Source organism: Rhinatrema bivittatum, chromosome 4 (assembly GCF_901001135.1).
Source record: "Rhinatrema bivittatum chromosome 4, aRhiBiv1.1, whole genome shotgun sequence".
Lineage (NCBI taxonomy): Eukaryota > Metazoa > Chordata > Amphibia > Gymnophiona > Rhinatrematidae > Rhinatrema > Rhinatrema bivittatum.
This window is the reverse complement of record NC_042618.1, coordinates 391,476,090-391,487,467: the sequence shown is the minus strand read 5'-3', so window position 1 is coordinate 391,487,467 and position 11,378 is coordinate 391,476,090. Positions and strand designations below refer to the sequence as shown.

Below are 11,378 nucleotides of genomic sequence, written 5' to 3'. Positions count from 1 at the left end.
TTTTTTATTATTATTATTTGTACAACCTATTCACAGTGAAATTAGTAAAAATATATGCATTTTAGGATTCAGCTGATTACCTCATCTTTCAGGACCAATGAACTAATCAATATTAAAATAGGACATATTTGCAAAAAACAAAAAAAACCCTGCAGTCTTATCCAGCCTCAACTATCTTGGCAAACTAGCACATATTCTACTAACTTATAGCAAGCAATGCAGAAAAAAAGTAAATTCAAGAGATTTACCCTTGTTATTTTATAAACCAGAAGAATAGTTTTAAAAATAAATGTACCGCGTTGAAGAAACGAGTAGCTAGTTGGGGAAATGTACCATTGGACTAGGTAAACTCAAAGTCAGCCTGATACAGAGCCTGCTTCCCGGAATAGCAGGAATCCTGGCAATAAGGGCAGGCCCCGGCTGCACTTTCAATTGAAAGCGGAGTCGGAATGTCTTGAGTTTTAGCGCCCATCGGAACCGATCTACTTTAATATCGTGCATGGGAGAATGTCTCGAACTGGAGCGTGCGTTCCGTCTATGCATGGTGACCAAAGATCTTTGTGGCAAACGCTTGCCACACAGCTCCATCCAAAGGAGCAGAAGGGTCAGCGCTCCATTCAAACCCTACAGGGTGGTTGTGATTATTATTATTATTATTATTACTATTTTTTTTACTTAGTGGTGTAATCATCTTATCAAAATCGGAACTGACAAAAAGCACGTAAAAGGCAGGACAGGTTCTTTCCGTGTCTTTCCTACTTTTTAAAGTTTACATTAAATCCGTTCCCCGTTAATGAACTTCGGGAAGTTCAATAACCAAGGGTCATGTAGGTAGAGATGCCGTGCTCCTCTATAAGCCAGCTGGCAGGCACCCTATAAAGAAGACGTGCATTTAACTTTTTGGAAACTTTCGGTATTTTTTTACGCTACAATAATATCGCTTCTCGGCCTTTTGGCTAAGATCAAGTGTAGTACAATAATCCGTTTATAACACAGGTGAGTGCGGATTCTTTGACAGGGTTTCCCCTTCCCCGAATGCATCTGCCTTGATTTTCTGTATGCCATGGATTCGTCTATGAGTTGGATTTTTTTTTCTCTCGTGTGAAACAGCCGTGCAATACGAACGCTATTTTACGCCATTTACAATACCTAGGCTGTTATTAAAATAGCTTGCGCTTTTGACTGATGCGCATTGCTAATGTTTATATTCTTCCGCCTCACGTAAGATCGTCAGCTAAAGAGCTTCCTTTTCATCGGTAGATCCATCTGATAAACTTCGCCTCAGCTGCACATTTCTTTGCTGTATCTATTATCTGCTTGTGTAAAATCTTAATAATAATCCGCGTACACGTTCAGTACTACACACAATCACACACACACACACCCCTACCAAAAATCCAGTGCCATAGTCAGATTACAGGCACCCTCCCTGTGAAGTGACAGTGAAGTGACACAATTGTCCTTACACTCCTGCTCGGCGATGTGGCCTCATATGGAAATGGATTGGGGGGGGGGGGGGGGGGAGGGGGAAACCAACCCCCAAACCCCAAACCCTTCTAACTGCTTTATATGTACTCTCCATTGTAGCCCTGGTCCCTTTTCCAAGCGACATTCCCGTTTTCTCACCCTCCGGTCCCCATCACACTCCCTATCCTACGTCAGCCAAGTCTAAGGTACCCTTTATTCTAGAGGACTAAACCTTCTTTTTCTACTCTGGAATTAAAGAGGGAACAATATAGCCCGGTTTCCCCCATTAAAGGCCTAAATACAGTGTTACAGTGTCGATGTCTATAATGCTTGACATTTTGCATGCATTTCTATAGTTTAACCAAATCTTGGGTGATAGAGGCTTTTCCTTCCTCTAATAATCTTTACAATAACAGATGTCACCAAGCGTGTCATCTTTTCTCGTCAACCTTCAGAAATGTCTTAATTGACAATTCGCACTTTCTAGTGGGGATCAGTCAGAATCTCAGCAGAAACATTTCATATCTAAAAAAAAAAAAAATGGCAACCGATAAACTTTCTTAGTAAGCGTAAGCGGACTGCAAAATATGCAGCTGGCTAAGCCTGATTAAGGACTGCCAAGGAAATCGAAAAATAAGAAAAAAATGAATTAGATATTTATTACCTTGCTATATAAGTTTCTTGTTTCATTGAAGGTTTATCTATGCATCAATAACTTAAATATTTGCGTAAGCGATCGCCCTTTATCCATTGCTCCCTATTTCTTTTCTTCTTCCTTTTTTTTTTTTTTTGTAAGAGATATTTAAGGATCAGTGGGAAGGACTTCGGGACAGGGCGGTTGCTATTGATCTGAGCGAACTGTCAGCAGGTGAGCTCCATCGTCCAAACCGCAAAATTGTGTTTCAAATCAAACAAAAACTTTCCCCGGTGAAGAAACACGGCTAGAAAGGAAAAATAATTAACAGAAGTGGAGGCAAGTTTCATACAACTGTAAAATCTATTGTCATTTTCATCTTACTTTTCAAGTTTATACACTATTGTCCTTGACTTACAATTGAATTATAGGTTAGAAGAAGTTGGTGTCAGATGTAAAACCCGTTGCAAAAAATGAATTGCTAATTTTACTTAAAGTTTTTTTTTTTTTTTTAATTTCTACCGCATTTTGCTCTTGGAAGAGCTAAACAAAGTATCACGGAAGGAGCAATCTTAATCGTTAAAAGACGAGGAACTGAATGCTGAGTTTATTCGACACATTTATATATATATTCCATGCATTTATACAGATGTTCATATTCTTATTTTTTTCTTTTCAAAATCTTGCCCTGTATTTTATTAATTCAGTAATCCGGTATCCATGAGGGTTTATGTAAATTTCTGGGTTGTATTATATTTTGTCTGGTTTAAGCATTGCATCAAACTTCTCCATTATAGACGTAGGATCCCACTCAACATCTTACAGTTTTCGTACACGACACGTTTCAGTTCATTGGGTTTCTGCTTCAAATTATGGAATATTTACAAATGTGTCTTCAGTGGAAGTCCTTACAGTCCCCACAGGTTTCACCTTAACTTTCTTGTTGGATAATGTTAACACCATGAGTTTAATTTGGTAATAGCTAACACATTATGCGACTCCCAATGGTCTCACCTTGCTGCCAGCACCGGGGAGACCGCAGGATCCTTGTTGGCTGCAGCTGCCTGTGCCACTCATCTTCTAGACAATATTATTACCTTAAAACTCTAGTTCACAAGCAGTCAATTTACAGGGTCCACAAATTTTCCTTTGTAGCATGTACAAATCTCTCCTTTTAGTCAGTCTTGTTTTATAAAGGCAAAACGATTAGAAAGCATAAATAAAGGAGGAAAACGGCTGGAGCTCAGATTCCAGTAATAAATGACTCCTAGCACTTTATATCATTCTATCGATTGGATTCATTTACCTGATGTCAGCCGGTGCAAAGCATGGCATTAGAATATGTGAAGGAATATAACAGCATTTACTGCTATTTGGGATATAGGTTGGAAGTTCAGACTTCATTATTAGAAACGTGTGCATTACTTTTTCTCTTTTGTCCAACCGTATGTACTACACTATGAGAGCTTACATGCCAGTCTTATCAAAGTAAAAAGTTTTAGATTAAATTACATGCACTTTACATTTCACTTTCACTATCTGGGCCAAACCAAAGCAAATAATGCCGGGTCTTCAAGTCTCACAGTACACACATAATTAAAAAAAAAAAATCAGGCAAACCATTTTCCTATCGATAATTTTAATATTAGACTTTAACAGATTGAATTAATTAATTTAATCCACCTGTGCTTTTAGTAGTTTTAAAGAGATATCAAGCATGGTGGTCATCGCCTATAAACATTCCAAACTCAAATGCCCCAGCAAAATGTTAACAAAACAGATGCTTTTGAAACAATCCGTTTTAAAGAAACAAAGTAATGAATTATAGTTTGGGGGTTTTTTGTTTTTTTTTTTGTTGGGTAGAAAGTAAAATGATGGATGAAGGGGGAACAAAAACTACCCCAATGTTTAAAAGATAGTTTTACATTCTTGCCATCTTATTATAGTCGTCTTTTATCCTCTCTGAAATCATCCCGTTTACGACAAATATTTGTTTGCATTATTAGTTGGTTCTGGAGTTAATTACTCAATGTGTTACCGTGAAGTAATATGTATAAAAGTAGGATCAGTGTTCATTGTCTGGGTGAGCTGTGGAGCAGTGCTTGAATAAACTGCAATTAGGGTTAGATAGAGATTAATTAACATGTGAGTGGCAAGGTGTAAAATAGTTTCCAGCCCTTCCACTTGAATATAATCTGCAGACAAGGAAAAGAACTTTGTGAAGGCTGATTAAATACTTTCGGAAAGCTATAGTATTCATTCAGATGGAGGAGAGAAGCACATTTGTAGCGCCTTGTTTTTACCCAAATGTTTTTTTTTCTTTTATAGAAGCTATATAGGTAATAGGGAAAGTTGGCGAATGACAGCATGCATTATAGATAGATGAGGGATAGAACTAGGTTAACATCAGTTAGTTGAACCTTTACTACTCTCTAGAGAAGTGTAGGTTGATGGACTCCGAGATCAGCGGATATAGAGCTTATATTTAACAATAGGTCCTCCTATTTTTCACTTTCTTTCGGTTACGCTATAATGTGATTGTATATCACCTCTTCTGGAATAAAAAAAAGAAAAGATCAAAACAACCTAGAAGGGAACACTCGTGTAAAAAAAGAATGAAAACCCTTTTATATAAACACAAGGAAAAATGTCGAGCGGTTTCAAAATTAAAATACCAGTTGTTTAGATGACAACCGTGTAACTTATTACAAGCTAGTGTAACTATTATAGGTAACTTATTTATACTGGTGCAAAAAAAAAAAAAGACAAAAACCAAGAATTTCCGTGTCTGCAAGTTTTATAGGGATGCCAGAAATGGTATTTGGTATGTTATTCCTTTTTAACATTTTTTTTTAAGGAATCTGAAGTATGATGTTGCGGCTTTCATTTTTTTATACACTATCATTTACACTTGCCAAACCCAATATATACATGTCAGACACATACTGCAACGACCCAAGTTGGCACATACGCCAAATTATCAGCGCATTTGAAAATGTCAGCAGGCCTGTTTCTTGGATTGTTTTTATCCAAAGGTGTTTCAAAGCTGTTTTATGATTATTAGTAGTGTTTTTTTTTTTAATTCAGCAAAAGTTGTCCAAACCTTTCCACTGTTTGCTCACATTATATAAATCTTAATCCTCTTAAACAGCGGTTGCAGATATAAAGCTCATTGTCATGCAAAATGAGCCTAGGAACATATAATTGTTTGGAGAACAAAAACCTACCAAAGTTTCAAAAACCTGTCCTCCTCATAATAAATCTGTTTCTTTCCAGGAACAAGGACCGAGGGCTCCTACAAGTTTTTTTGTTGGGTTTTTTTTCTGAGTCACAGAGTGGCCAGTTGAAAGTGCTGCGGAGCCTCTATGAGTAGATGTTGTTTCTCTAGCTTGTTGTGATTCGCAGGTGAAATGGTCTGCAAACAGATGAATTCAACTCCTCCAAATGGAGAGGGGGCACTATGTCATTGTAGCAAGCGCTCACACACACACGCACGCAAGCACACAAAAAGCAGTGAATTCCTCCAAACTTTGTGAGGAGTGCTAAAAAAGACCTTTTCATTGCTTGCTTTACCTCTGGCCAAGCTAAAACTCACTCACACTCTCTCTCTCTCCTCACCCCCCCCCCCCCCTTTGATAATCCTTCTTTTTATTTTAGAAAAACACAAAACCAGGTTCCACGCAGTGCTTTAGTGGCTAAAAGTGAAAGAGCGGCTTTAGCAGAATTGAGCTCTATGAATCACTTCGGAAAATTGGTTCCCCTGAATAGTCTTAGGAGGAAAAACGTTTAATAAGCTCCAGGGGAGGTTCTGCTATTTCAAGCTGCTCCTTAAACAGGTGGAAATTGGGCTCTCTCAATTATACAAACAGTAAGTCGACATCTAAGAGAAGTCGAATTCCCAATTCCTCTTTCTGCACCTACCTGTGTGCTATGATCTGGAGACCTTTATATGGAAACTCACTATTGTCCGCACAATGAACGGATTTGGTTAGTAAGAAAATAAAATAGCCAGTGTCTAACAATCGTAACGATGAGAATCCAAATGCCATGACCCGTTCATATCGCGCGGCAGCTGCCATAATATTGAGGTATGTCTACAAAGTACTTTTCAATTACAGTTAAACGTCACTAAACATTAAAGGCCCATAATTTAGTGTTTATCAATTTTAAATACATATATCAGTTGAAATAACTCATGGCTGATCATGAATTAATTTTGAATGTCTATGTGTAATGAAATCATTTAGCGTGAATAATCAATACAAATAATAGGCAAAATAACTGACAAATGTTAGTTATTATGTAGCATTTAGATTTGGGATTAATACAATTACACTGTATGAGGAATATGCAGGGCTTGTACGTGTTCTACAACCTACTAATCTGCCTTCAAAATAAATACGGAGTAAAGTGTACAACAATTAAATCTTTCTTCCCCTTGGAATCACTGTAATGACAATACATGAAAGTTGCAAATCGCATGTATTCTAATTATTCACATAGAAGGATTCGCGTGGTAGCAACTTGCTTGCATGCTTGAAGAAAAAGAACAGACCGCGTAGCCTATGCACACTATTAAACTTTAGATGCCGGTGCTGTTTCTGCCGGGTTTCTTCTGCTATTAATCGGAGCTAGGGGTTAGAGGAAGCTCAGGCTGCTTGCTGCATGGTGGCATATCCATGTCATTCTGCTTGAAGTGACTTCATGTGATGTCAGCTAAATGTAAAAGACAGTGATCTCACGCTGATGAAGATGTTTGCTATCAAAATGTGACAGTGTAGCGCACAGCATTTCTTGAATGCATCTCCTCGGCGCAGTGGCAAGGTAACTCCTTCGATCTCAACTTTTCAATAACATTTCCAGTTTGAAGACTGAACAAATAGCTTGCTTGGGTTTTGCTAACAAGGTCTAGCTGGTCTGCTACTTTTGTATGTTTTGGTTAATGAGTATTAATCTGGTACCCCTGGGTGCCATTGTTCTTGGCTATGTTCATTTGAATGTAAATGGGTGACAAGGTGCTTATTAAATTGATTTGTGTACTGGCTTTTCTGGAATGCAGAGTAGACCAGAGTGACTAGTTGGCTGCTGCTCACACCAAGTTTCTGCAGGGATGGCGAGCTCGGCTTCTTTGGAGACCGTGATGCCCTCCTACCCAAGACACGAGGGGAGAAATGGAGCTGCCACCACCCCAAAGACGCTGGCCTTCTCCATCGAGAGAATCATGGCAAAGACTTCGGAGCCCAGACCTTCGTTTGAACAAAGGCAAGGACTGGAGCCAGACTCCAAGAAAATCCTAAGCCTCTGCTCTCCAATTCCTTGCATGATTCCAATCCAGCCTTTGGGCTATGAGGCTCAGTGCAAGACCCTGCTGAACTACTCTGAGATCTGGAAGAGCAGCCTACGAAGTGCAGGTTGCACTTCCACGGGTGTGTGCAAAGCTAACTGTGGCATATGCTGCAAAGGCGATTTAAATCTAGGGCATCCCGTTCTGCCAACCAGCCGGGTGATTAAACCGCAAGCTATAAACCAGACCGTGGGAATGCCTGCGAATGGATCTTTGTATTATTTTAACTACATGGACTCCTATCATCCTTCGGACATTTTAAACGGACATTTGTTTCCATCCGGCATCCTAAATGCTCACTCGCCAGCCTCCCTTTCGGCTCACCAGAAACTGTTTTTGCTGGAAAATGCTAAACTCGCCAGCCTAGCGGCAGAGAAATTTCCAAACCCGCAGTACCCTCACAAAGAGCGTCTCCCCGGGCAGCTGGACCAGGTGATGAAGGAGAACAGCGCTCTCTCCGCCGAAAGAAACGGGGTAAAAAGTCACAGCAAGCTGAGCGCCAGCGCGGCCGATGGGAAACCCAAAAACTTCACCTGCGAAGTGTGCGGCAAGGTAAGCAGCCACCGCCTCCGGCGTCCTGTCTCTGGGGGTGTCCTCCTGACCAAATGCCCCCCGCTTTTTTTCTTTCCAAGCTTTTGTCTACCGTTACTGAAAAGGGGGGGACAATTCTTAAATTCATCCCTAAACGAAATGGCAATTTCCCCCTTTTGCTGCCCCAGAGATTGCATTGAAAATGCTTATTTTACGCTTCTCTCCTTTTAGGTGTTCAATGCACATTACAATTTAACTCGTCACATGCCGGTTCACACGGGAGCAAGACCGTTTGTCTGTAAAGTTTGTGGGAAAGGTTTTCGGCAGGCTAGTACTTTGTGCAGGCATAAAATAATCCACACGCAGGTACGTGCCCCGTTCAAAGTTCTACAAAACGCTCAGCTAGAAACAAATATGCAGGCTTGCGGGAGGGTTTTTTGGTGTTTTTGTTTTGTTTTTTTTATAGGCGATGCAATGTTGAATTGTTATTCTGAAGATAAGATCGTCTCCAAAAATCTAAACTGAACAACTTTTCATGTCTACATATTTATAATTCTTATTTCTTTAGGAAAAGCCTCACAAGTGTAACCAATGCGGCAAAGCTTTTAACAGAAGTTCCACTTTAAATACACACATTAGGATTCACGCTGGCTACAAACCTTTTGTCTGTGAATTCTGTGGGAAAGGATTCCACCAAAAAGGTATTTTTAAATTCACTTATTTACGGCCTTGCCCAAAAAATAAAAAAAATAAAAAAATATATGATGCCGTTCCTTTATGAAGTGAAAGAAGCTCTTCTGTGTATGCCTATGTTTAATTTCTTTCTGTGATTGAAGGTTGAAGAATCGTATGCCTAGGGATTTAGCAACCACGCTGCTGTTATACTGGTCTCTAGCAATTTTACAGTAAAGTTAGAGCACACCTGATTAGAAAACATTAAATTCCTGAAAAACAATGTCTCAAAATGTGCTTACGCACGTGGCTTTATATATTTTCATGTTCTGGCTATTCCACGCTGAAGGCTTACTGGTAACAAGATCTTGGGCGAAATGACACGGACTGTGGTAAAAAGGAAACTATCGGATACACACAGCAGTCCCTGGCTCAGGCCAGTTAAAATGAGCCGGCTCCCTGTTCCAACAACCCCCCCCTATTTAATAATTATTATGAACGGATAGATACAATTTGGAGTTATTAATTTCTGACTGTTTTGTCTGCTGTAGCCGAGAGCTGTAAATCCAGAAATACGCTTGAATCTTGCAGGGATACTTTTACTTTTAACTGCAATATATTGAAGAGAAGCCTCCACAGACCTTACTAAAATTCTTTTAAATAAGGATCAAATAGATAAATGAGAGGGTCTTTCTGTGCTATTCTAGGTTCTTCTGTTTGAGATAGGTCAGCACAGTGACCCTTTGTTTTTTTTTAATTCGGCAGTTGGATGCTGCTCTTGCTTGATGCTGACCAAGTTTGACAACTTCTTGACTCTCACTTGTAGAACGCATCCTAATGAAGCTTTCCAATAAAATCGCCAACAGATCTTAACTGTCCAATTTAGACCCCCACCCAGAAAAAAAAACCAAAATCCTAATTGTATTTCTTCCTCTGGTTTTGTTCCGATTTTTTTTTTTTTTAGGAAACTACAAAAACCACAAATTGACACACAGCGGAGAAAAGCAGTACAAGTGTTCAATCTGCAACAAAGCTTTCCATCAGATTTATAACTTGACTTTTCACATGCACACCCACAACGACAAGAAGCCGTTTACTTGTGGTACCTGCGGGAAAGGGTTTTGCAGAAACTTTGATTTAAAGAAACACGTGAGAAAACTGCACGACAGCGTGTCACCTGCAGCATCTTCCACGAAGGAATTACCTAGGACTGGACAAAGTTGAAAGCTTCGGTTCTTTCTCGGAAACATGAGCCCAGATAAGATCAGCTCATCCAAACCAGCATAGTTTTAGGGTTAAACGTCTACTCTACTAGTGAACATCTTTGTGAAAATACGTTGTTCACGTTTGTACATAAAGAAAAATTATTTAAGCTACTTTGCCGTTACCCTTATTTTTTGTATTATGTTTTAACATAAATGGCCTAAATGTAAATAATGTACCAGCAGATGTTCTTTATACATGTACATTGAAATTATAATGTATAACTGAATAAAGTAAGAAATATATGACAAACATTTACAGAATGATTTTTCTTAGGTTTCTAAATATAAATGTGATAATCACGAATTAAACGGATGAAAAGTGAAATGTATTAGAAAATGAAATATGTACAGTATAATAGCACTATTATTAAAATACAATGAGAACTTGCTAATATCCTACAAAAAAAATTAGGATCTACACAAATTATTTTAGCAAGCTATTGATGTAGAGTAAAAGTATGTTTAGCCTATTTCAAGCAACCTAAGGCTCTTTACTGAGTATTGCTCTAAACTGAACACTTCAACTCACATAAGGACAACTAAGACACCTTGCAAAAAGTTCAGGACTTTGCGACCCTCCAAAAAAAAAAAACAAAAACAAAACCACTTCAAACTACTTTCTAAAGCATTGCTTGCCCTGAATTTTTAAATAGTTTTAAATTTAGCATTTCAATATTGCATTATTTTTATTTTTGACAGAAATACATATTTATGCATTGCTCTATATCCATATAAATGTATCCTATGGCTGTCCATATATCTACATCCATTAATATGAACTGCAATATTCCTGACACATTCAGTGGCAGGGTTGTTGTTGGGTTTTATTTAACTTTTTTTTTTTTTTTTTGTATTTCTTGCTCAGTCTTATTATCAGTGGCAAAGTTGTTGTCATTATTAGTATTTTAAAATAGAATCACGTCTTAGGACAGTTTAGGACTCCATGTTCTGTTTGTTAGAGTAATTCTCTTCAAAAAGAAATCTCCGACATTGCTATACACCAGTTTGAATGTGGGTAAACATACGTATGGAAATGCTATGAAAATAAACCACAGTCTAAAAAGTTCGTCACCAACATATGTAAAAAAATAAATAAATAAAATAAAAGAATGCCTGCTGGACTGAGAACGCCCATTCTACACAAGTACTTACTGGTGAAAGCACTTATTCCTCTCCAATAGTTTCACAGAACAGTTTACCCATCCCATAGAGGAAAACAGCTAAGGATAAGTCTGTTCCTGTTAGTATGGGTAGGATTTCTTCTGCTCAACTCAATCCGATCTCATGAAAAATGAAAGGAGTGAGGTTTCCATCATATAGCATGCCACCTTTTTGGTTCTTTAATTAAGATGCTTTTAAACAATTTCCTGAATAGATATCTTTTTTTTTTTCTTGAATGCTGATGAAATGATCCCACGCTTGCTTTCTGAGTAATGGCTCAAATTAAGAGGGAAAACATAGCCCC

At 38.4% G+C, this 11,378-nt stretch overlaps 1 protein-coding gene and 1 pseudogene across 1 annotated transcript; both read left to right on the top strand.

The window, feature by feature from the left end:
• The first annotated feature begins 936 nt into the window (after positions 1–936).
• On the top strand, positions 937–1,082 carry LOC115091394 (annotated as a pseudogene).
• Positions 1,083–7,167: 6,085 nt separating this feature from the next.
• Positions 7,168–10,088, top strand: FEZF2 (FEZ family zinc finger 2). Its single transcript, XM_029597601.1, has 4 exons — positions 7,168–7,997; positions 8,208–8,342; positions 8,545–8,677; positions 9,613–10,088. The coding sequence occupies exons 1-4, from the start codon at positions 7,212–7,214 to the stop codon at positions 9,870–9,872; spliced, it is 1,314 nt and encodes a 437-aa protein (XP_029453461.1). The 5' UTR covers positions 7,168–7,211; the 3' UTR covers positions 9,873–10,088.
• Positions 10,089–11,378: the final 1,290 nt, after the last annotated feature.

Coding starts and splice junctions, on each gene's coding strand:
- FEZF2 (XM_029597601.1), top strand. CDS start 7,212: ATGGCGAGCTCGGCTTCTTTGGAGACCGTGATGCCCTCCTACCCAAGA. Junction 7,998..8,207: donor CCTGCGAAGTGTGCGGCAAG/GTAAGCAGCCAC, acceptor CTCTCCTTTTAG/GTGTTCAATGCACATTACAA. Junction 8,678..9,612: donor GAAAGGATTCCACCAAAAAG/GTATTTTTAAAT, acceptor TTTTTTTTTTAG/GAAACTACAAAAACCACAAA.